This window comes from Daucus carota, chromosome 7, assembly GCF_001625215.2.
Source record: "Daucus carota subsp. sativus chromosome 7, DH1 v3.0, whole genome shotgun sequence".
In the NCBI taxonomy this organism is placed as follows: Eukaryota; Viridiplantae; Streptophyta; class Magnoliopsida; order Apiales; family Apiaceae; genus Daucus; species Daucus carota.
Window position 1 is genome coordinate 22,476,024 of NC_030387.2, and position 27,939 is coordinate 22,503,962.

At 32.6% G+C, this 27,939-nt stretch overlaps 1 protein-coding gene and 1 long non-coding RNA gene across 3 annotated transcripts; one reads left to right on the forward strand and one right to left on the reverse strand.

The window, feature by feature from the left end:
* Nucleotides 1-3,112: 3,112 nt before the first annotated feature.
* LOC108193706 (uncharacterized) lies at nucleotides 3,113-6,707 on the reverse strand. Its single transcript, XM_017360494.2, has 4 exons — nucleotides 5,956-6,707; nucleotides 4,305-4,545; nucleotides 3,714-3,831; nucleotides 3,113-3,591 (listed from the first exon to the last, which is right to left on the reverse strand). The coding sequence occupies exons 1-4, from the start codon at nucleotides 6,486-6,488 to the stop codon at nucleotides 3,500-3,502; spliced, it is 984 nt and encodes a 327-aa protein (XP_017215983.1). The 5' UTR covers nucleotides 6,489-6,707; the 3' UTR covers nucleotides 3,113-3,499.
* Nucleotides 6,708-9,941: 3,234 nt separating this feature from the next.
* On the forward strand, nucleotides 9,942-16,760 carry LOC108195392 (uncharacterized). 2 transcript variants are annotated; one of them, XR_001801502.2, is made up of 3 exons: nucleotides 9,942-10,120; nucleotides 14,486-14,631; nucleotides 15,274-16,760. It is a non-coding gene; the product is annotated as an uncharacterized LOC108195392 (long non-coding RNA). The 2 variants fall into 2 exon arrangements; XR_001801503.2 differs by lacking the exon at nucleotides 15,274-16,760 and adding an exon at nucleotides 14,786-15,031.
* The last annotated feature ends 11,179 nt before the right edge of the window (nucleotides 16,761-27,939 follow it).

Sequence of the window (27,939 nt, forward strand, 5' to 3'; positions counted from 1 at the left end):
AACTCGAATATGCCCCCAACTTCATGTTAAATATTAAATTAAATTAACCCGATAATCTGTCAATTTAGGATTTATCATAGATTATTTAGTGATATAGAAGTTTTAGTTAAATCAAAATATAATTGATAAATTAATAAAAAATCTAAAAATTAGGCGGAATCTTTTTATTAAATCGAGAATCTTTAATATAATGTCGACCTCATATAATTTGTATCACAAATCTGTATATTTTCACTTTCAACTTTTCACAAATTCGACCAAATATCATCAAAATATTTAGTGTTTATAATTAATTAATATTTTTAATATCAGATTTAGTCTAGTCATAATTGATCCGGGTACATATTTAACATGATCGAATAAAGGGGGCGCGCACAGCAAGAGGCTCCCGGAGAGGAAGGGTGTGACCCTTGTCGAAGTATAAAATAATTAGAACGGTTTTTCTATGGCGTGTCCATGAGCACACAATAAACATAAAATTTGAGAGATTTTTCTTGTTATAATTGATTTACACTTTCTAATAATGGTGGATTCCCCTACATTTACAACAACCACACCAATCAAGAGCATACTATTGAATAGATTTTAGTGCTTAGCATGTGCCCATAGGCACACATTAGACAAATTTTAATTAGAAATATGATGTGCTCTGAAGAAGGGGCGTGGTGTGTGTTGGGCGTATCTTTGGTCTTTTGAGGTTTGTATCTCGGTAAGGTATGAAATGTTGAGAATCCTTCTTATTTAAGGTGTATATGAGTAAATGAAAATAATTTTAAAAAACAGGAATAAAAAGATCACTTCTTCATGAATATGAAGACCATAATGTCTGGAGTCTATTTGGTATTATCGAAAACTCTCAATCCTGTATTATGCCGAGTTATCTACGTAAGGGGACTTGTGATGATCATGATTTTTATTGAAAGTCTTCTAGAGTAGTATGAAGAACGGTCATATATCAGGATTCTTCATTGAGAGATTGAGATGATCATGATTCTTATTGAAAACAGTTTAGAGTAGTATGAAGAACGATCGTATACAATGATCCTGTATTGTAATGGATTATCCTCATTGGGAGATTGAGATGATCGTATGTCTCGGTAGTTTAGCAGGAGATCTTGTCATGTACTTTTGTGGGTTATCCTCACAGGTGGTAAAAACTGGTTCATACACATTAAGGATGCACGCGGCTATATCAGGCGTCTCCTTCCATGATACAAAAATGTAGCAGTTAGTGTTACCTCCTATACTTATGGACAACCGAATTCATGATGCACTTGAATTTGGAGCGAGATAGTGGGCTCGGAGTTAGGTCTTGGAATTGCCCGAACTGCATCAACAAAAAACTCTTGAGGACTAGCCCATAAGCCACCACCTTGACTTTGGGCTAAGAACACATATGACTTAATCTCTATAAAAAAAAAAAAGCAACAAGGGATCGAAAGTTGAAAGTGAGAAAGCAACATGCAATTCCTTTTATCTCGGTTCGAAAAAAATAAAATGCAGCTAATCCCAATGTAAATCAAGGTATTATTTAAAAATCGGTGAGTATAACTAAGTATCATTAAAAATTTGATCTTTGGACCAAAAATAAGCAAGCAACGGAATATCATATAAAGAAAGTGTACCTTATAAAAAAGTGGTTTCTGATAATTAGGACATGCTTTATTCTTTTACGAGATTTTCTAGAAGAAATATGGGATTGGCGGCAACATTTTATTATTGGTTGGCGATTCTGCTTATGGGTCAAATCAATACGTTCCAAGAATAAATATTTGATGCGTCAAATCACTTTTCAAAAAATATGAGATATCTCAAGTCATAAAAATAAAGAGATCTATTCATTGATAAGAAAAAATAATTTGAAAGGAGATTAAATTGATGATTAAATCGAATCTTGGATCGCAAACAAATGCATAGTTAATCTTCGACGCAAGAGTGGATGATGAAGAAAATTTTCATCAAACAACCACAATGATAAACTTTTGTTTCAGATTCGAACCTCCATCATTATTGTTTACCAAGTTCTTCTACCAACAGACCGTAATTATTTGTCGTATTACTTCACACTTGCATGGTCTTATAATTTGGAGATCCAAATAATTACATAAAAAAATTTAAAGTTTTAAGATATTTACACGGAATAACTGCTTACTGAATGAAACTGGAGTTATTCAAAACGAATAAATAGCATTTCCCAATCTCCTATACAATAATTATTCACCTATTTAATAATAACAAATTTCATTGCAAGTATAGCCTATTATACTAGATTGTGTCCACTTAATTAAGCACATATATAATGTGCTAATAAATTTTGCTTATCGTTCTGCTAATAATATAGCTCATGTGCTTGCACAAGCTCCTTGTTCTATGACAGATAAAAGGGAGTGATATGTCACTCCACCAAATTTCCTTATGTCTGGAGTTGGATTTGATTTACTAATGCAAGTCCGCTTTTATTCAAAAAAAAAACCATGTTTATCGCCATTAAATCATGCACATTTCCTTAATTCCTTACCTGATTTGACTTTTACAAAGTCTATTACTTGGCCAATTTTTTAATATATAACTAAAACCATGTATGAACATTCATAACAATGTTCAATCAGTGTACCGGTGAGATTCCTTAAATATATAGTAAATAATTTAATTTCTAAGAAATGAGACTTTATATCGAATGACAACTCTAACAATAATTTTAAATTTAAAATATATTAGCAAAAAAAAAATATAAAAATGTTCGAAAGAGTATATAAAAGATAAAAATCAAATGAGAAATGAGTTAGTAATAACTATGAGGAATGAAATGTGAACCCTAGATATTTAGGTTTTGTGAAAGTAAGATTTGACCGAAAAGACGAACCTTTCTGAATCCGGATGTTCAGGTTTCGTAACCCATTCCTTGAAATGATATTACTCACACGTTCAGTAAAGAAAGTGCGAGTAATATCTGCCAAGTTTTTCCTTTTTGACAGACTAGAAAGTCTCCTCATTTCTCCATTATTGTGCTACTAACCAACTGTCAGCACAACCAGCCAAGTCAAAAACAGCAGACTACTTGTGCACCAACTTATTCACATGTACGACTGCAACATTGAAAGCAACCAAAATGTGCCCAAAAATGAACAACTTTGCGTTCATGTCATACCATTGAATCAAATATCATTCACCTATGGCTGGGGGGGCATGCACACTATGGTACTACAACAGTATAGCTGCCCCCTCAAGCTCAACAGAACAACAGTAAAAGCCGATAAGCAACTACGAAACCCCCCTAATAATGTATAAAAACTACATGTCACTACTCTCTCTTAATCTCAAGATATTTGTCGATCAAAAAAAGAAAAAATTGGATGTCCATCCGATTAAAAACCTCTCCCTTGCATCCTGCAAGGGATGCGATAAAAAGAGTACTAGGTTGCACCGCGATTATGGGAGAGAAAAGAATGTCTATATCTATTTAGAATCTGTATGCCAAAAAACTGCCAATCAATTGGCCTCATAGAACCATTGCAACTTTCTCCTGAGATATGAGAGTTGAAGGATGAGCAACAACGGGTTCATAGTGATCAGCCCCAGCAGCACACCAACCTGCAAGTAACGAATAATATAATGTTATTCTCCTTGCTGCGAATAACATACTACAGCAACTTCACAAATCAGCTATTTGTCTTGGAATAACGGATGGGGAAGATTAATGAATTGTTATCTACCTGTTCCCTTCATGAAAAGAAAAAACGGAGGGCCAGAGATTTCACTTCTTGGACGATGTGGGAGGAAGAAAACACAATTTTCTTCATCAACCATCGCATCCGATCCATGAGCTTGAACCTGTAAATGATTGAAAACACACACTGTCAATCTTAAGAATGTTGAGCTGGTTAAAATAGACGAAGATCAAAAAGAAGAAAATGACCCAAAGAGATGGACCAAACACAGGTTTTCTGTAATAAGATGTTTTTGCCTGAATGAGAAGATGGGTGCAAAGAATTTTACATCCCATTTTCAGGCTTCCAAAATAATAGATGTTAGATTAATATAGTTTAAGAAGGGATAAAATGCTTCCTTTCATCCTCGTCTTATATTTACTATGTCATGCTAAAATGATTTTAGTGGCACGAAATTGTGCGTCACAAGCATTTATTATACAAACCTTTTTGTATCTAGTACCATGATTATACATGTCACGAGTTCGTCAGCTGAAGTACATACGGAACAATTTATGTTTACCTAGATCTACTAAGTTATAAGGTAGCGCTACAGCATAGCTGCATTAACTTTAAAAAGAAAGAATATCATCTTACCACATAAATTTCCCTTTTGAACTCAGTCGCAAGGCACTCAATTGCAATATCATCACCAAAAGCAGCTGCATGACCTTCTCTATTTTCATCTACCGTCAGTAGACCCTCCTCAGTATATTGCAAACTGATGATATCATATTCATCATCTGGGGAACCGGATATTGACATGTACTTGGCCCAACTTGAGCCATCTTCCACAGCAATGCACCTCTCTCTATAAATAGACTCCGCCGCCAATTCTCTATTGTCATTAAACAGAAAACCAATTTCAGAACAGAAGCATATATTTTTATATGCTGCTATTACTCATAGAAATCTATTTAAGTTGTAATAGTAAAAAATTAAATGCATCCTCAACTAGTTAAAAAACAGACCATCCCTTACTGGTTACACGAAACAATATTAAACCATCCATATAACAAGGCATATATGTACCCCAAATTCAACTTTATTGAGTTGGTTCGAGCACGAAAATGAAAGACAGTTACAAAAAGATTGAAGCGCAGGGCTTAATCATTGCAACAATAAAGTCAAACTGACAATCAAGTGCTAATTAATATAACCTAAATAAATGATAGACGCGGCGATAGAATGCCATTGATGCAAAACAAAACACATAAAGTTCGTGCAGCAATTTAAACCCTAATCACATTCATCAGCAGTACTCTAATAACCATAATTCAATCAATTAAGATGAACAACTGATAGACACGGCGAAAGAATGCCATTCGAATTATACTTCCATGAGGGAATTCAAACCAACCAACCAAGATTCTTACATGAGCAAAGCAACCCGTTATTTCATCCAAAACAAAACACATAAAGTTCGTGCAGCAATTTAAACCCTAATCACATTCATCAGCAGTACTCAAATAACCATAATTCACATCAATTAAGATCAGAATTCTAATCTACAACTAATAAACCCCAACTATCTCTCATAAACTATCTATTCCTCAATAACCAAACCACGACAAACACATATAATAAGAAAACCAAAAGATAAACATTTGACACATCTATAGATTAGCATTCAAATATTTTTAAAATAATAATATTTCAATCGAGAATCTTGCATATATAGTTCAATAAAAAAAGAATCTTGCATCTAAATAGCAGCTCAATTAATTTCATCAGGAAAGAAACACATAAACATGAAACAAGTTCACCGCCATCCAGAACAATTCATCACAAGAACCCTAACACATTCCATATCAATCACAGATCTAAAATTCTAATCTACAACAAATCACGCCCTTCTCATAACCCATCTATCCCTCAAATTCACCAAAACACAACAAAAAAAAATATAAAAAAAAACATTCAAATATTTCCAAAAAAAATATTAAAAAATCAATCAAGAATCTTATATCGAAAAAGTAAAATCCAATCAATTTCACAGGGAAACAAGTTCACCGCCATCCAAACCAATTCATCACAAGAACAAGAACCCTAACAACCACATTCCATATCAATCACAGATCTAAAATTCTGATTTATAACAAATCCATTTTATTCCCTTCTCATAACCCATCTATTTCTCAATAAATACAACAAAGACATACATACATAAACATCAGATCTACATTCCTACACACAAAAAAACATGAAAAGGGGGCAATTAAAATCAAGAAATCAATCAAGATCATACCTTTGCATTCCAAGATTTACAAGCTCATCAATAGCAAGATCCAGCTGAACCCTATCATCTTTCTTGGCCACCAATTTCAATTCTTGCACAACATGAACCCCCCACCCACATTTCAAATCAGGACAATACATATGCCTAATTGCATCATCAATCAAATCCCTCTCATTCTTACTAAACCCCCCGAGATCTTCAACAAATCTCTTCACACACCTTCTCCTCAGCTCCCTCGCATCAGCACCCGCCATCCCCATCGCCTTACAACTCGCCGTGAACAAGCAGTTGCCGTCGGCCTCCACATCTCCGCCGTGGCTCAACCGGAACACAATTGCTTCATGGGTCTGGTCCTTGGGATGTTTCCAGAGAACCCCTTTTGTTTGTAATCTCTCCAGGGTGCGTTTCTGCTGGTCCTCCAAGCCCGACACGTTTTCCCAGGCGGCGGGGGAGATGAAATCAACGGCGGAGATTAAATCTGGGGTTGAGGTGGGATCTTTCCAGGGGGAAGAATTAGGTGAATCGCAGATGAGCTTGCCCATTTCTTGAAAATTTCTGATTGATTTCTCCGGGGGCTGTTTTTTAGAAAGAGAAAGAGGGGAGAGAGATGAGAGTTAACGGTAAGATTAACGGAGCGGGAGAAATTTAAACACGTGGGGGATAATCTTACCGTTTGGAAAGTGGGTGCCAGTGTGCAATGCTAAATTGGGCCTGCTGGAGAGAGCTCTTGGTTGGTGAGCCTTTTATCCACTTGGCCTGTTGCTATTGGTATGTTTTTCTTTAACAATATTACCCGATTCTGTGCCTGTCAGCCCGTGTGGGTCTGTACACAAATGGTCAATTCAAACCCGAGAATTTGAGTAGAAGCTTTGCCTGAGTTGAGTTAGAGCGAGTCCAACAGGTTATCTGAGGTAACCTATTAATAATATAAAATAATAAATTTCAGCGACTTCTATAGCAATTTTTATATTTGAGAGGAAGAAGAGGAAAAAGACAAAGAAAAGACGGAGATGAATTTTCTATTCATAAATATTAAATAGATAATTGTTAAATGTTACTTAAAAATAGGTCATGGCTAGGAGATTTGAGGATGCGCTATTGATTTAGGTAATCACTAGGATATGATTATAGTACATATTTTTTGATACATTACCTAAACAGGAATTTAGAAACTCATTTAGGTAACTTATTAGACTTGCTTTTGAAGCTAGGGTTTTAGGTCATTTTTGATTTTAAATTGAAATATGTCTATTTGTGTTATTGGACTTGCTCTTAAATCCAGGGGTGTAAATGAGTCGAGCCGAGCCGAACTCTAGAGTGCTCGTGTATTGTTTGTTAAAAAATTAGCGAACCCGAACTCGAACTCGAGCTTGGATCGAGCCAAAAAAATTGTTTGAGGATCGACTCATTAAGGAATAAAACTGTTCACGAACGGCTTGCGAACCACTCATTACCTCACGCTTACGAACATGTCTCACGAATTTTTATTCACCAACCGCTCATTAATTTTGTTCACAAGCTTGTTCAATAAATTTTGCTAACGAGCTAGTTTATGCTCATAAATTTATTACGAGCTTATTTGTTATTTAATTTAATTAAAAAAATAAATTAAAATTCTAACAATATTTTAATTTATACTCTAAGGATTCATAAATTCATAATAAACCATGTTCACGAGCTGGTTAACGAGCTACGCTCACGAGCCAAGTTCACGTACTCATAATTCGAAATTGTTCGCGAACTATCGAGTCGAACTCTACTGTGCTCAAGTTTAGCTCGTTTATAAAACGAACCTTAAAATTGTTTTCAAGATCGACTCGTTTATGAATCGAACCGAGCTCGAACTAAGCTTTTTTCGAACCGAACACCGAGCGGTTATCGAGCGTATCAACTCATTTACAGCCCTACTTAAATCTAGGGTTTTTAGTCATTTTTTATTTTAAAGTGAAACATGTCTATTTGTGTAATAAGTCAGAAGTCGGTTTAAAATTAGAAATAAATAGGAAACTGACTTAAAAGTTAAAACTATAAGTTGGTTTGAAGTACTTCCTTGACTTAATTTTTTCGAAAAAATTATTCACAAATCATAAGTTATCCATAAATAATTTTTTTTATTATTATATTTTTAATAACTCATAAATCATTAATAAATTAAAACTATCTAAACAAACATTTTAAACTCCTAATTTTCATCACATAAGTCACATTAAGTCATAAGTCCTAGAGCCCGTCTGGCTGAGTTTATGACTTAACGTAACTTATCTCATAAGTCGAGAGCTTAAATTGTATGTTTGGGTAATTTTGACTTATTAATGACTTATGAGTTATTAAAAATATAATAATAAATAAAAATAATTTATGAGTAACTTATGATTTAGGAGTAATTTTTATCAAAAAAAAATTTTTAGTCACTTAAAAAAGTACCTTAAACTAATTTCTTACTTTAAGTCAGCTTCCGGCTTATTTTCGACTTTAAGCCGACTTCTGACTAATTACACACGCATACATTTTTCAGCTTAAAGCTGGAGATGACTTAAAACCCGGATTTTAAGCCCAGACAAACATGCTTCCAAACTCAACCAAAAGGGCCTGTAGGTTAGCAAGTACTCCCTCCGTCCCCTTGTTTCTTAACACCTTTTTTCTAGAAGTGCATTTAAAGTATAGGTTCACAAAAAAAATTTAAAATTTTGTTGTTTTGTATAAAATTTTAAACATTAAATTTTTATTCAGAAGAAAAAATAATAATTTATCAAACTATATTATACGAGAGTTTTAAAATGCGTGTCGAATATCCAAAAATTGGGAGGGACGGCGGAGTTTTAATGGTTGGTCAGCGGGAAAATATGATGAATTGTGTTTATAAAAGATTCATAATTTTTTCACTAGAGTTTGCATTCACTTTCAGTGAGATGAAAATAATAGCGTGTGTAAAAAAATCATGATCGTATGATAATAAGTTATAAAATGGAGGTAGTGTTCTAAAAATCGGATTAGGCGGCCGTTTAGGCGGTGCCTAGGCGCTAAGCGGTCCCGAAACTGTAATAACACGGATTTTAAAAATATTTTTAGTAATATTATAAATTATTTTCTTAAAAAGAAAGGAATAATATTTAATATTTTATTCCAGTTTAATGAGTTTTCAAAATTTTATATTTAACCCCAGGTTATTGTGTTATTGATATATGATTATATTCTTAAAGCTGAGTTTCATATATTGTATTTGAAAATTCTACATGATTATTATGTGAATATATGTGTTATGTGATTATGTGGTATTGGAGAATTTGTTGGTTAATTAAATGTGGTTAATTATGAATATTATGTGATTATTATATGAATTTTGTGAATTTTATGTTATCTGATTTATTGGTTTGACTGTTCATATGTGTTCGTATTTGAGAGATTTGAATTTCTATATGATCAGGATAAAATATGGTTTATTTGAATATTTTCATATCGATTTACGGATTGCTATGTGATTTTATAATCAATTTACCGATTAAATTAAGTATATTTATATTTATTTATTAATTATTTGATTTCCGTAAAACCGTTCACTCGTAACAGTGTGGCAAATTTTCTTCCTGGAAGTTTTGAGAAAACTCACCTTTAGCCTAATTTGAATATTCCGGACATTTTTCGTGTTCTGACTTTTTCGATCCGGAGTACGGTTTTCCCCAGAGTCAGTCCGGCGGAGTTTTGCGGGTATTTTAATTGTTGATAATTATCTAATTGTCTCGATATACATGAAAGCCAGATATTTTGATTATTATATTACTTTTATCGAAATACGTGCAGATGGGACCCGCAGAGCAATGATTGAGTTAAAAAGCCCCGTTTTGATGATTATCTCAAAAACCGGTACCGATTGGACCCCGCTTTATTATAAAGCTATTAAATATCGTATTTTTATGTCATAAACGATCCAAAAAAGGACCAATTATTCGTAAATATAAACAGACCTTTCTATAGCTTATTTTCTCCCGTAAAATCATTTCACCAGTTTCTCTGCATAAATACCGAGAGAAACCGAACTGCGTTCTTCGTGTTCTTCGTAATCAAACGAAGATTTCAAGGCGTTATTGGAATCCGATGGAGGCGTATGAATAGTCAAAACGAAGCTATCGACGCGTAGAATCTAGTTTAATCATCCGTTTGTGTGCAGATTCAACAGGTGATTTTAGATTATTTTTATAAGATTCGAATTTATATGATTTAAATGATGAATTTTCGGAAATGATGTTGTTTGATTGATTTGATGATGCCATGTTGTAGAGCGTGTTTTTCTCGTCATTTTGGTATATTATATGTTGAATTTGGAGTTCGGAATCATATAGAAAAGTTAGTTTGATGACTGAAACTACTGTTCTTGGTGTTCTTGAGGAAGCTCGCCGGAAATTTCTTGTTTTGGTCGGTATTTTGATTCGTTGAACCTGTGTAGCATCTGATTACACCATTAGATAGATAGTAACTAGATAAACCTATGTGTATCTTCAGTTTGTGTGGAGGATGGAGCATCGAGCCCATCCGTTTTTATGAAGCTTCGCCGGCGGCGAAGCTTTAGTTGAAATTTACGGCCAAATCGCCGTGAATCTGGAGAAATTAGATGGGCGAGGTGATTCCTGGTCGCATGGGGTTATGATCTGCAGTAGATGGTGGCCGGAGGTGGCATGTAACGCCACCTGCGGCAAAGCAGGTGTGGCCGACGGCTTTTTGCTGCTTGGTCACCGAAGTTTTGAAGATGGTGACTTTTAGTCACCGTCGTTTCAAAACTTCCACATGTTACATCCAACTTTCACAACTTTACATTTTAAACCCTCCGCAAAAGTTTTGAAAACTTACAGTTTAAACCTTTTCATTTAAATTGTTTTTATTTATTTATGTTAATTTCAAAAATAGTTTTTAATTAATTCTTTATTCAAATATAAATCTAAATTATTTTATTAATTAATTTTAATTAGTAATTAATTAGTTTAATTGGTCAATTAATTTAAATATTAATCGATTGATTAATTTAATTAATTATTAATTGATTTTAATTGATTAATTAATTGGATTTAATTATCCTTTTTTATTTGAAAATTCCGAAAAATAGTTTCGAGCTTTGAAATATTTTTCTAAATTATGTTCAAGGCTCGACAATTGTTTATGAATGATTTCAAGTCCAGTTTTGAGCATCCGGACTTGATTATTTATTTGAAAAATGATTCTTTTATCCGTTTTAATTCCGAAAAATGTTTAAAAATTTCCGGAAAATTCCCGAGAAATCATTTTTAACCCAAGACTTGATTTGACATCAATTGGAGTGGGAAACCTTATGTGAAGTGTGTTGTCTGCTATCTGTTTTATGTGTTATGTGCCGACACTAGAACAAATATAGGAAAAGAAACCACTAATAAGAAAGCTTCTGATTTAAGTAAGTGGTTTCTTAATGAAAGAAATCTCTTTTTTTAAAGAGTGGTCTCTTATAAGAGAGGAGAAAGAAACCTCTTCTTTTAAATAAATGATTCTTTTTCATAAGGTACCTCTTTTCCTTCAGAAGAGGTCTTTTATAATGGAAGTAAAAGAAATCTCTTTTTCTAAATAAATGATTCGTTTTCATAAGGTACCTCTTGTTCTTGAGAGGAGGTCTCTAAAAGAAAGAAACCTCTTTTTTTAAATGGGTGATTTTTTTCATAACCGTACCTCTTTTTCTTCACAAGAGGTCTGTTATGATTAAAGAAAAGAAACCTATAAAAATATTTTAAACAGAAATTTTATACTATTAGTTCATTAATTTATTAATTGAAACTAAAATATTAAATATTAAATATTAAACTATATATTATTAAATATGAAAAGAATAATATATATATATATATATATATATATATAATGCATCTAAATTAAAATAATAATTATTTTAGTAGCTTTGTATTATAAGTAAGAAATTAATCTGTCTCTTATAAATTTTTCGTTCGTTATTTATAAATTAATAGATTTATCATGAGTATTTTATTATAGGGCTTTTTTTATTAATAATCACGTTTTCAATCTTATTTCCAAAAATACTACCTTATCCAATCTTATTTTCAAAAATACTACCTTCTCTAAAATATTTTCAAAAATACTGTGGTTGCATATGCAACCATATATGCAACTGAATTCCTGATTTCAAGTTCCAGTTTTCAAATGTCATTTTCGACCTCATATTTGGAATCTATATATATATATATATATATATATATATATATATATATATATTCCAACGATGAGGTCGAAAATGACATTTGAAATCTGAAACTTGAAATCAGGATTTGTAGTTGCATATATGGTTGCATATGGGTTGTATTCAGTTGATTCTATTGTAATCTAATGGCCCTGTCAGGGGCACCCATACATCAGTTGCAACTTACAGTTAACCTCATATGCAACTAAATGCAACTGAAAACTGTAAGTTCCAACCGAAGTATGGGTGCCCCTGGCGGGGCCATTAGATTGCAATAAAATCAACTGAATGCAACCTCATATGCAACTAAATGCAACTGAAAACTGTAAGTTCCAACTGAAGTATGGGTGCCCCTGGCGGGGCCATTAGATTGCAATAGAATCAACTGAATGCAACCTCATATGCAACTAAATGCAACCTCATATGCAACTAAATGCAACTGAAAATTGTAAGTTGCAACGGATGTATGGTGTGCCCCTGGCGGGGCCATTAGATTGCAATAGAATCAACTGAATGCAACCATATGCAACTGAATACAACCATATGCAACCATATATGCAACTACAAATCCTGATTTCAAGTTTCAGTTTTCAAATGTCATTTTCGACCTCATCTTTGGAGTCGATATATATATATATATATATATATATATATCGACTCCAAAGATGAGGTCGAAAATGACATTTGAAAACTGGAACTCGAAATCAGGAATTCAGTTGCATATATTGTTGCATATGCAACCACCGTATTTTTGGAAAATATTTTCAAAAAGGTAGTATTTTTGAAAATATTTTAGAGATTCGAAAATAAGATTGGATAAGGTAGTATTTTTGAAAATAAGATTGAAAAAACAATATACAAGATAATTCCCCTTTATTATATTCATATAAATCTTAAATGATCAACTAAAAACTTAGTAATAAAAATGTAAGTCCATTATTGTAGTATAGTAAATTAAAATTATATTGATTAAATATGTATTGCAAATATATAATTGAAAATAATATATATATATATATATATATATATATATATATATATATATATAGACACACATATCATATTTTACATTTAATATTATTTTCTATTGAACAATTAAATTGTATAAAAAAATTATTTTTTATATATTTACTATTCATATAAATTTATTTTATATCTCGAGTTAACAATTTTATTATATCAATTTTATATAAAGCAATTTTATTATATCTTATGTGTTTAATTTCTTCTTATTTCAAAAGAGTTGTGGAAGTCTTGTATTTTAATACAATTGTGGGTCATGTTTATTAATCTTTGCAGTATAATTAATTTATTTTATTGAATAAACATATATTTAAAATATTTTTTTTGGGAATAATATTTTTAAATCTGCATAAAAAATAATTTATATTTTACAAATTTAATATTCAAATAAACATATTTTATATTTGAAGTTGATATTTTAGTATATCGAGTTTAAATAAAATATTTTCATTATATGTTATATGTTTTCAAAATAATAGTAGAATTCATACTTTTCAATAGAATTATGAAGAAAGTGTTAATCAGTCAGTATAATATAGTAAATTAATATTTTATTTAATAAACATATCTTTTCATATATATAGTTGGGAAAATAGATTTTTTAATTATATTTTACATGTGAAAATATTTTCTATCAAAAAATTAAATATACATAAAAGAATAAATTATAATTTATATAGTTACTATTCAAATAAATTTATTTTATATTTGAAGTTAAGAATTTTATTAAATCAAGTTTAAAGAAAATATTTAATATCTTATATTTTTTTTCAAAATAATAGTAGTATAGTAAATTAATATTTTATTGAATATAAATTTTCAAATATATAGTTGGGAAACAATATTTATATGTTATATATTACATATATTCTTATTTTCTATCGAACAATCAAATCTATATAAAAAAATAAATTATATTTTATATATTTACAATTCAAGTAAATTTATTTTATACCTTGAGTCAATTTTATTATATTAAGTTCAAAAAGCATTTTTATTATATCTTTAATGCTTTTGTTTTCTATGAAAAAGAGTAGCAGAGGTCTTTGTGGTTGAATAAAATTCGGGGTTGTTCTGGTAGTGGTCAAATAATAACTGATACTTTTATCTCAAATTCAAAGTATTTAACCACTAATATATATACATACAAATAGTTTCAACATGGCAGTTCTTTATAGTCTTAATAGATTTTGGGATCTAGTTATAAGAGATAGAATGAACAAGAACTCTTCTGCTTATATAACTGTGTTTGGTTATATTACTGCTGTGTTTGGTGTATTCTTGTTTACATTTTTCCTTGTGGTGCAGTTAAGAATGGATTCCAGTAATCAGTGAAATGGAAATTATTATAGGAAGCAAAGTCATGGGTATACAGTGTCAAAGAGTCAGGCTCTTAAAATATGTATGGTTCTGGTGCTGGTTATGGGGCACCTACATCTAGGTCACACACTCAGGTAAGAATTTTATATTAGTTTGTTTGTAATTTTGACTGGTTGAATTTTATTTCTGCTGGATTAAGATTGTAGAGTTTTAGTAGATTTTATTAATGTAGAATTGGGATTACAAGATTTTATTAGATTTGAAAACTTTTTATCATTGTTCAAACAGGTGATGGCTGATGGGCTGACGGCCTTGTTTTTGACATCTTGCTTTCCTTATGTGCTGTGTTGATATATACATTCTTTGATTCACTTTAAATTTCTCCATTCGGATTCGTGATGTGAAACTCACATGGTGGTTATTTGTCATGTGATCTAGTTACCCGAACATTTGTATTATTTGTTTGTGTAATCAAATTCCAAGTAAACCACTGAATAAGTATAGGTAATTGTAAAGTTGTATCTTCTATATAAATCTGGCTAGTTAAGAACAAAGTAGTTTTTACTTTCTTGATTTATTGCAAAATTTTACAAGATTATATAGTAAGAATATATATATAAAAAAGTCTTTATTAAAATAATACTAATTCAGTTGAATTGTTTCCTCCTTTTAAATGTTGGCCAGTTTGTACAACTTTGATAACTTGTTTTCACTTATCTATTTTGTACATTATAATTCATGTGGATTTTTAATGCATTTTTTTAATATATGTGCAGTATTTTAGTGGAGCTCCAATGGCCTATTCTCAAATAAAGATTGATTAGTTGAGGGACATGTGGATCAAATTTGTGGAGGAGTATAACTTAGCGGATGAGAAGAGCAAGTCAAGTCTATTCATTTTGGACGCCTTACTTGAGAGTGTTGATGGAGAGACGCGACCGACCTCCGTCCACCCACGTCGTGTAATCTATGGAGGAGGGCGCGCCCTCTTCGGAGGTGACCGAGGGGCGCGTCCCTTGTAAGAAGTTGACCATGAGATGAAGACCAAGGGCGTGCCTTTAACGGGGTGTCCTCGCCTCCCCAGGGGCGCGACCTCATGTTAAAGAACGACCTGTCTGATGTGTTGTTGGAGTGGTCGATGGGACGAGACGGCGAAGGCAAGGGCGCGCCCTCAGGGGTCGCTCCCACATGTAAACACATATTGTAAGAAGGCTCTTCCTATGGGAGAGCGTACATTCGCTGAGACAACCCTTCCGAGGGAGACGAAGACCGCCCCTCCGGGGATAGGAAGACCTACCCCTCCGGGGGATATGACGACCCCTCCGGGGGATACGACGACTCTTCCGAGGTGTTGTAGCCGTTTTTGTACACCATGTAGAGGGGAGGACGCGCCCTCCTCCGGACATAACCCGGGGAGTGCGGTCTCTTGTCCAGTAAACAGGGATGGAGACGGGAATTGGGAAGGACACGTCCTCCCTATCAGGGCGCGTCCTTTGACTCAGAAGAGGCATAATTATGAAATACATGATGAGAGAGAGAGGATGAGTGAGTCTCCGTGACGACCCTTCCGAGGGATATGAAGACTAGTTACCAAGCTCATTTGGTAGTTACCAAGCTCATTTGGTAGTTATCAGGCTCATCTGATAGTTCCCGGGCTCATCCGGGCATGATCTACAATCCTCAATCCTGCTATCTGCCGAGTTAACCCTCGTGTGGGGGCTTGAGGTGATCATGGCTCTTGAAGGCCCTCCGGGGTAACACGAAGGCCGATCATATGTCTGGATCCTGTATTCTGGTGAGTTAGCCCTCATCGGGGGATTGAGACGATCGTGTAATTTGGCTCCTTGTCTACCTTGTTTGAAGATGAAGACCTCACCGAGAGGTGAGGACGTGTCCCTGCACCTCGAGGGGTTAGTCATGGCTCCCCCAGATAACTTCTCCATAAGAGTCGTGGTAGATGCTATCTCTCGTAGTGGAGATATCGTTGAATCCGTGATCTATTTGGATTAGGAGTCTGAGGTAGTCATACTCAAGACTAATTCTAACAGGAGTAGGATTCTCCAAGATGGGCCTTCGGCCTATCTCCGACCTTATCGCCAAGAGGCCTAGTCCTGATCAAACTAGGACTCCTGGTTCAATAGAACTACGTATGGCTTGATCCCCTATAAATATAGGGGTACGTAGGCACATTGGGGGATCATGAGTTGAGAGCACGTGAGACCAACTCAAAACCCTAATCTCAGCCACCCCCTAAAACAAACAACCACCACTCTCCGGCGACTAAAACCACCGTCGTAGATCTTGATTCCGGCCATGAACCTCATCTTTGTTGATTACCAAATTCCTCTATCAACACATTTCAATTGTTTGAAACGTTTTCTTAGTATGCTTTTATTAGCTAGCTAGTAATTTATAATGAAGCATGTAGGTTCAAATTTTGTACACTTTCAAAATAAAAATATTATTTTGTAATTGATTTGTATCATTGAATGAAATTAGTTTGTCAAAATCTTATGAGAATGCTTGTGTTTGAGATGTGAACAAAAATAATAATATAATGTATAATAATAAATACAGGATAAGGGATCACATTTTAGTGATAAATGGTTTCTTTTAAAAATTATAAACGATATCACTTTTTAGACCCAAGTGGTTTGTTAGATTGAATCAAAGAGACCATCTATGCGATATATATGCTTTTATAAATGGAGTCTAAGAGATCACCTTTTTAAAATATATGATTATTTATTGAAATCAAAGAGACCATTTATTTTAGATAGGTGATTAATTCTCCTTCTACCTAAGTGACCATTAATCTTACATAGATGATGTCTTATTCTAATTTAAGAAACCCCTTCAACTAAGAGGTCTCTTATCATAAGAGACCACTGACCTAGAGACCACCTTATAAGATGGTCTCTAAATGAATTTTGAGGTGGTCTCTAAACCCATATTTGTACCAGTGCGATAGAAGAGTTTGAAAACGGTTTTGCTCATAACTTTTGACCGTAATTCGGAATCGAGCGAAACGAAAAAGATATAGAAGCTTGTGAAGCCTATTTTAATATAATGAGATAATATGATCGAAACTAGAATGTGGTTATATGTTATGTAATATGCAATATGTGTCAATATGTGACTTGTTTGCTGTGAATTGATGATTACGTGATCTACGTGGTTATTCTTAATATGGTACATATGTGATAAATGACTTATATAACATAGTGTCATGATTTGATTAATATTGGATAAGGACATATGGATTATAGGAATTGGAATTGATTGATTGGTTGTTGGACAGAATAGGATAACATGTGGATAGTCCTACAAATAGACGAGACGATGTCGGATTTCAACAGGATTTATATGATTGATTTGTGATATATGATTTGACTATATGGTAGAGTCAAAGCATGATTACGTGTTAAGTGATATGTGATAAGTTTAAAGGGATATATAAGTGGGTATCGATATACGTGATATGTATATGCGATATATTGTTTAGTGACTATAGTATTATCTTATTCTCATAAAGGATTTGGACGAGACGTGTATGCTCGAAGACGTCCGAAAGTCGGAATGGTATTGCAAAGTGAATAAGGGATGAATCGAGTAAGCGAAGCGATGTGACGAATAGAGTATAGCTAGAGATGGTCTAGAGATTACGAGATGCATAGATTGTGAAAGTTGAAAGATGAGATAGAGATGTGAGACTAGAGTCAGATTTAAGGCAAATATCCTAAACCCTTCTCTTGGATATATTGCAAATATTCTGATCCATTCCTTTGGTATCTGTTGCAAGAATTCGTACCTTTCTTTTCTTTATTTAAAAGTGCATGTATTCGGATCTATTCTTTCTATTCTTCAAGTTTCTAAAGAATTTCTGTTTTATTAATTAATTCGAAGTTCAGATTGTCATTGGAGCATGTGTTGCTCAGTGATAGTTAGAACTTAGAATGACTTGGGATCTTCTTGATTAATCAACCCGCCATTGTCATGCTGGTTTAGTAAGCTAAATTCAGTAAACTTAGCCGATAATGGGGGATACTGAATAGTTAGGGATTTCCTGAACTATGATTTATGAAAGAATGGACGGTGACTTATGAAAAGTTTACTATCAAAGTTGATTTGAAATTATTTCATTGTTGATGATGATTATGATTATGTTTTGTTGATTTATATTGGCTTCTTGAATTGAATTAGAGAATTGGATTATTGTTTTTAGATAAACATGTGGACCAGATGAGTGGTCAGACCAAATGAGTGGTCATATTAGGCCAATGAGTGCCTTGGATCCAGTGATAGAGCATGGAGGGGCCTGCTCGGGGTTAGGTATGACTGATCAGCAGCCTAACCTTGGTTTTAATTAAAAATATGATAGTCCAATTCGATAATTCTCTTGGAAAGATTGAATTACTCCAGTATTCCATTGATGCAAGGTATTGTGAATCATTCTATACAATACCTTAATCTTATGAATTTATGTCGAATCTTTTACTAAAGTATCTTGAGCCTTTGAACTTCTATCATATTGATTCATAATTGTTATTGTTTATTATTACTTGCTGAGCATTGTTGCTCACTCTTGCTATTCCTTTCTTAACCATTTCAGAAAGGATTAAAGATGATTGGCTAGACAGTGACTGCGAGTAAGGCTAAGGCTAGGCGAGGAGTCAGAGGTGTTAAGGAGCCAGTGGTTGAGAAGTGTCCAGGAAGATTATAAGGTTGGTGCTAGCTAGAGTTGAGCTATGGAGATTCAGATGTAAGTGATAGCTGGAATAGATTTACAGTGATTTTTCTTGTCGAAGATGATCTGATTTGGTAAGAGAGGTTGTGTAATAATAGTGGTTGATTCTAATTTCAATGCTGTAACCTGGATGCGATCCTGTTGTTTTAGGGGGTTAAAATGTTCTCTTATAAATCTTTTATCATGGTTTTCAAGTTTTAAATTCTTTGATTTTCATTATCTCAAAAAAAAAATATACAGGTTTTCAAAAGTGTTTTATAAATGGTTTTTATGTGGTGACGTCAGAATCCAGGCCCCCGGATTCATGGACCGTCACAGAAACGCCCCGATTCGGTCCTAGGCAGTGAATTAGGCGTTTTTTTTTACAAAAATCGGTACTAGGCGTTCAACATCCCGCCTAAGCAGTCCAGGCGGCCAATAAAAAAACAATATTTTTAATAAATAAAATCTAAAATTATGGTTATATTATAAGAAATTAAGTATTCACTTGTACTTGACTTAATATCTTATAAAAAAAATTAAAACGACTAATATTTTATTTAATATTTCTTATATTATTTATAAGAGACTGATTGGTATATATTTATTTAATTAACGATTTTGCATTACATGTATCAAGTATTTATTTTATATATGATATTATATTATTTACCAGTTTGACTCTACTAGTAGTGAAAAGTATATAAAATTATTAAATTACATTTAATTATAATAATTTAGAATTAATATATGTCCGATTAATGCTCCGCTTAATTTTTTCTATTAATCCCCGATTTCTCGATTAATCGCTAGAAGGTACCCCAACCACTCTGAGACGCCTAGCAATTTCTGGAACACTGCAGGGAGGTCACTTCACAGTTCACTCTCAATCACATATATCAGATGCTTTCTATAATAAATAAAAGATATTATATACATCAAACTCACTAAAATTTCATCCTGCTTAATATATTACTATGTCCGTGGTCCGTCCCAATGTATTGTATACCTTACTTTTTGGCATGCTTTTTTATGCTCCTTTAAAGTCCAGTTTCACGATATTTTTTAAAATTTTCTTTTTTTGTATAAAATTTGAGGTTTAAACTTTTATCCAAATAAAGAAAATTTTAAAAAAACATTGTGTAAGTATATTTTATTGGAACCTCAAAATGCGTGCAAATAGTGAACGTATATATTTCATTGGGACGGGGAGTACTAATTATTAATATGTATTTTTTCTAAATCAATACATGTTTAAGTGGTCATTGTCGATTATCATGGTCGCTTAATTCGTAAAGTTTGTGTTCGTTTTGATTATGGTGAATCTTACCCTCTTCACTTCTGGACATAGATCAACATTTACAATTTTAAGAAATTATGACGATGTATTATTCCTTCCGTCCCGGTGAATTGTATATGTTCACTGTTTGTATATATTTTGAAATTTTAATAAAATATGATTTTTTATAATTTTTTTTGAATAAAAGTTTAAATATCAAACTTCTATTAAAAAAATAACTTAAAATATATCATGAAGTTATATTTTAAAAGAACTTTAAAAAACGTGACAAAAAATAAGGTATATGATTGGATGGGACGAAGGAGTAACAAAGATCATATATGACTATCATGATTTTATATGTGTGCAAATATGTTGTTATCTTTCAAATTCTATAGCTCAAATCAAATAAATACATCTCAGGAGAGACCGAATGTGTTCATGAACAAGATGATTATTTTATGTTAGTATTATAAGTAGGAAGGAGATTATGATAATGTGCCTAAAATATAGGTTATGACTTGATTCGACTTGTTAATTTATAAAACTACTAGTGTTTTTGCCCGCGCTCCGCGCACGGGCTTCAAATTTTTATTGAATTTTGTTATTATTATTTCACAAATACATTTAATAAATAATTATATTTGAATTTTCAAATAAAGTATAAAGTAGGAAGAATAAAATTATATTAGACATAACTCTCTTATACTTAAGTTTATTATATATCAAGAAAATTCAAGTGAAATTATATGTCAAACAATATTAAACTAAAATTATATATCAAACAAAACATTATGTTAATAAGAACATCAAAATTATACGTCAAATCGAATAAATAGATTTGAATGACTATCCACTATAATGATAGTTATACTACATTCTTGTTTCATGAAGTATTTGTCAGTCACAATTCTACCCGACCCGAGTCTAACTCGTATCGAGCGGATTGTGTTTTACCAAACCCAAATTATAGGGTTTCGGAAAAAAATTTGTTTTTAAACCCGAATAATTTTCGGGCCAGGATCGGGTTTGATTCGAACCTGACCTGAAAACCCGGAACTCAATTCGAACCCGAACCCGAATACACACACACACACACACACACACACACATACATACATACATACATATATACATAATATCTTTTATAATATATTTATTATTTAATATATAATAAAATTAAAACAAAATTAAGATATTTATATTTAATATTTTATATATATTTAATATTATTTGTTGAGTAAATAATAATTACTCGTGTAATATCCTTCAAGTTCAGGTTTAAGATTCCTAAAATTTTCAAGTTTGGGTTCAATTTTGGTATTTGCGAAACCAATTTCGACCGACCCGATTGCTATCTGTAACAATGATACATATCTACTATGATCAAGATGACCTACATAAAATGTTTAATACGTACTATTAATGACGTAATATTAAAATTTATAAAAATACTTTTTATAATACCTATATCACTATGTTAGAAACTTTAATATATATTATTCCCAAAATTAAAAATTGATATATTTGTGACCGCTAAATAATAGACGACTCCCGGATATTAAATATTAAATAAAAATATAATTATAAATTTTAATTTTAATTTTTAAACACTTTATTTATATATAAATTAATATAATTAACGCTTAGTTATATGATACATGATAAGCTTAAAAATTGTGACAGTATATTCAATATAATTATCTTCTTCAATTTTCATTAGTTGTGTACAAATTCAAAATTCAAAAAATGCTATGATACATGGAATGTAGTTATTGCATTACCATTCAAAATTTAATATAATTGTCAGTCATTGATTACGCCCAATTTTAGGATTTTTTAGACATGTGATTGGTCTAAAATAAATATGGAATATGATATGACACGTCAAAATTTAAAATAGGTGTTTTTGTCGTGGACTTTTTTTTGAAATATGTGGCATTGATGATTTGGCACTGTTCAGGATTTATAATAAAATTTGGGTTTGATTTTGGTATTTGTGAAACCCGTTTCGACCGACCTATTGATTACGCATAATTTTAGGAATCTTAGGACATCTGATTGGTTTAAAATAAATATGGAATATTATATGACATTGCAAAATTTAAAATAGACGCCATTGACTTGGACTTTTTTATTGAAATATGTGACATTGATGATTTGGCATTGTTCAGGATTTATAATATAGTTTGGATTCTATTTTGGAATTTGCGAAACCCGTTTCGATCGACCCGATTGCTGTCTCTAAGTAATAGTATATATCTACTATGATTAAGTTGACCTACATAAAATGCTTAATACATACTAATTAATGACATAATATTTTTATAAAAATACTTTTTATAATACTTATATCACTATGTTAGAAAATGTAATATATATTATTCCGAAAATTAAAAAGCAACATATTTATAACATAGCTAAATTTTAGACGACTTCCGGATATTAAATATTAAATAAAAATATAATTATAAATTTCAATTTCAATTTTTAAGCACTTCATTTATTTATATATAAGTTAATATAATTAAAGCGTAGTTATATGATACATGATAAGCTTAACAATTGTGGCAGTATATTCAATATAATTATCTTCTTTAATTTTAATTAGTTCCGTACAAATTTAATATTCAAAAAATGCTATGATTATGGAATGTAGTTATGGAATGTAGTTATCTTCTTCAATTTTAATTAGTTCCGTACAAATTTAATATTCAAAAAATGCTATGATTATGGGTTCGATTTTGGTATTTGTGAAACCCCTTTCGACCGACCAATTGATTACGCACAATTTTAGGAATCTTAGGACATCTGATTGGTCTAAAATAAATATGGAATATTATATGACATTGCAAAATTTAAAATAGATGCCATTGACTTGGACTTTTTTATTGAAATATGTGACATTGATTATTTGGCATTGTTCAGGATTTATAATATAGTTTGGATTCTATTTTGGAATTTGCGAAACCCGTTTCGATCGACCCGATTGCTGTCTCTAAGTAATAGTACATATCTACTATGATTAAGTTGACCTACATAAAATGCTTAATACATAATAATTAATGACGTAATATTTTTATAAAAATATTTTTTATAATACTTATATCACTATGTTAGAAAATGTAATATATATTATTCCGAAAATTAAAAAGCAACATATTTGTAACATAGCTAAATTTTAGACGACTTCCGGATATTAAATATTAAATAAAAAAATAATTATAAATTTCAATTTCAATTTTTAAGCACTTCATTTATTTATATATAAGTTAATATAATTAAAGCGTAGTTATATGACACATGATAAGCTTAACAATTGTGGCAGTATATTCAATATAATTATCTTCTTCAATTTTAATTACTTTCGTACAAATTTAATATTCAAAAAATGCTATGATTTTTTTTTGATAATCCAAAAATAGATAAAAACAAGAAGCGAGTTGGCTTTACACATGAATAGCCCCACTCGGAGAAACAACCAACACAAACAAGCACCAGGAAAACAGAAGAAACAAGAACAGGAAACAAAGCATGACCAAACTAAACCTAGCTAAAGCCTATGCATGCTAAAGACAGAGCCTTCCAACAGAAACCAGCCTGAGAGACTAATCATCCTCGCCATCCTCGTCCTCCTCCTCCTCATCCTCATCCGAAATGTCAATGACAGGAGGTTCCGCCGCTAGTTCCCCGTCTCCAAAATTAGGCTGCACCTCCAAGAAATCAGCATGCGGTCCGAACCCCATATCCAAATCCAGCTGCTCTTGAAGTTCCTCAAATGGCACAGGAACTTCTACCAGTGATGAACAATGCTCCATACCATATTGTGCCATGCACAATGCAGCCCTATTCCTAGAAGCCAGGACTGACACCAGCTCGCAATCCCATCGGCTACCATCATCCTGCCTTAAGTGATTGTACGTCCTGCTTAAGGAGTTGATTTGCCTAACCACCTCCTCCAAGCCCTCGTCTTCAATGAAGTCATCATCTTGCTCCAATAAAATTTCGTAAGCCTGGATATTGTCCGTTTCGAGAATGACTCTCGGAATCCTCCTCCTGTATGCTGTGAGCATTGCCTTGTGAATAGCCCACACAACTGCAGTTCAAGAAACCCCACTCCTCTCATAGGACCCATGATGCCCCAGAGATACGTGGCTCGATGGTCTCTTGCTAGAATACCCACCCCATTCACATTTCCATTCTGCAGAGCATCAGCCAGGGTGGAAGCACGAATGTTTACTTTCACAAAACCACGCTTCGGATATTCCCAGGAAGGATCCATGAAGCTAGAGGAGCTATGGAGGAGGAGAAAGAAACAAATGATATCTAGATAAAAGATTGAGGCATAGAATAAATACTGGAAATTTTGCATAGGGTTTTCCATTTGCTGACTAGCTTTTCACTTCTCCAAGAATCAGCTTAGTTTTCCCATACTCATGCATACTAACGTTTGTATTTTCCAGCCAATGAAACTAAATACTTTTGCTTGGAAATAGAGGAAGACTATTGGGACACTGCACAGCTTGACAGGCCAGTTTGAAATTCAAAAGCAAGACTATACAGTCAAAAAACCAGACCAGCCGCATCAAGCCCACTAACACTACTAGCATTGGGCCTCTTCCTCCCACTTTTCTTCCAATATAGCCCTGCTTATTCCTTTCTTGGCCAGCCCATCAGCTTGTAGATTGAATTTCCTGTTAATTGCTTTAAGATCTACCAATTTAAGTACTTGAATAATATCAGCAGGCACCAGATTATTATCTACACTGTCGAATTTCAAGCTAAGCAAAAACTTAATGGCCTCCACAGAATCTGAGCAGATAAGAACTCTACTGCCATCTCTGATCATCCCTGATAATTTATGCATCACATGAACACAAGCCTCTACTTCTACCTCGAAGATTTCTATCTTTCCCGACGGCCCTGAGAACGAATAATCCACTGATCCATGAGATGACCTGATAACCCCCCTATACCAGCCTTGACATATTGTCCATTGACTTTGTGTACTGCACCATCCACAGCAGCCACCTTATCATATTTTTCCAGCCAACTAGACCAAAAATCATTAACCTGTTGGGATTGAAAGACTTTTATTGCTCCTCTTGGGTTAACATACGACAAATTCTCCATACCAACTTTTAAAAAACCATTAACCTCCAGCCACTTGAAAATTCTAGCTCTTAAAATCCTTATTGCATTGTCTCTACTCCAACGAACATTTCTAAAAATCAAAGCATTTCTCAACAGCCATATTGTCCATAATGTAGCAGACACCACCATATGCCAGGCAATTTTGACCTCATCCTGCTGAACAAATTGAAAGAGACCTTCTATAGAGAAAGCAAAGTTGCCTAGATAGCTCAAAGGAACACTCCAAGACCTGAAAACGTCAGACCAGCACCATTTTGCCAACTCACAGTTGAGGAACAAATGCTCCAAATCTTCAGAGTATATTGAGCACCAACTGCATAACGGAGACATGTTCGTACTGTGTAGCCTGTTAGCTAAAAACGCTTTTGTTGGTAGAACCTGATTTTCCAGTTTCCAGAGAAAAAACTGAACTTTCGGGGGTATCTTCAACTTCCAAAAGGAAAAACACATATGTCCTGTCAAAGCTCTAGCCGTTAAGGCTGCATAACAGTCCTTAGTGGAATATCTCTTGCCCGACCCGTTCCAATATAAAATATCAGAGCCATCTACAAGCTCTAAAGATGACAATAACTGATTAAGGATATTGACAATTTCAACTTCCCACGCCCTTAATTGTCTACACCAGAGAATTGGCGGTAAGCCACCCCAAGCATGCCATATTCCCCATATAAGGCGAACTGTAGCAGTTTTCATACCAGAAATCTGGAACAATCTCGGGAACACCTGCCTCAACGGCTTATTGCCAAACCATACATCCTCCCAGAACCTAACACTTTTACCATCCTTAACCTTCCAGAAAAAATTATTTTTAATTAATCCCCGATCCAACCCCAACTGCTCGAGCTTACTAAGACTAATCAAGGTATAGCCCGAGGACTTATCCACTCTAATGTTGTGAGGACTAATCCCAAAGTCCCGACCATACTTGCCTTGCAACAAAAAATGCTATGATTATGGAATGTAGTTATTGCATTACCAATCAAAATTTAATACAATTGTCAGTCATTGATTACGCTCAATTTTAGGAATTCAAAGATATGTGATTGATTATTCTGATACGCTTAAATAAATAAGAAAAATTATAATGACATGGCAAAATTTAAAATATGTGGCATTGAGGTAGACTTTTTTTTGAAATATGTGGCATTGATGACGTGGCACTGTTCAGGATTTATAATATACATAGATAATTTACAAAAGTATTAAAATATGTGTCGAGCTAACGTAAAGAACTGAGAGGCACAAATGGAGTAATATTTTTTTCTTAACTATTTAAACAGTCTTGCTATATAAATTACTTTTACTTTTTTCAGTTAATGCATATTAATTTTATGTTTTTTGTACTAAACAAAAATATATTAATTTTATTATTATAAATACAAGGGAAAATATATTTGAAAGTCAATAAATTGAATACCAACAAACATTTTATATTTGTTGAATGAGGATATTAATAAAAAAGACATGTCAATAATTTTCTTAATTTTAAAAGTCAAAATATACATATTTTTCCTTAAAATAATAATAATAATAATAAAAAGTTAAGTTATACATTTAATCACATAATTCATTATCACAAATATAATAATGTTATTTTTAGAGTTGAGTTATATAGGAGAGGGGGTGAATGGGTGTTTATTATTGATTTTAGCCTTTTGATAAATTATCTTGCAAATACAAATATTCAAAGCACAACTAGTGAAGAGTGGAGGCACTGTTACACATAATATAATAGATTACATGCATTCACAAATAAAATAATATAAAATATATATACTCAAAACTAACTTTTATTAGTTTGAAGTTTGTTACAACCAGGTTCTTCTCTGTAAAGATCTAAGTCGTCAACTTGAAAACTTACCGAGAGAGTTCTTGAATTACTGGTACTTTGTCAGCTGATAGTCATAACTTTATACAATAGCACACATTCTTTTTATAGAGAATCGTCTAAATAAATCAATCAGAATTACGCACAATGGTTTGTTTTTAGTTTGATTTAAAAAATTTGCAACTTGGACCATAATGACTTCATTGTTAGTTGTCTCATCAATCTTTCATCTTATTTGTTGATCTATGAGCAGCTTCCACACTTCAATTGTATGCTTGAAAAACCCGTCTTTTTTGAGAAAAAAACCACTGGATTGATTTGTTATTTAAAATTTCACTAAATATTTATGTCGAGTGATTGACTTCACAATGTGCAATTGTGTTGCCGATAACTCCACTTTGCGGTATAGTGTTTGACTTATCGATAATTCTGAATTTGTTGCAATATATAATCCT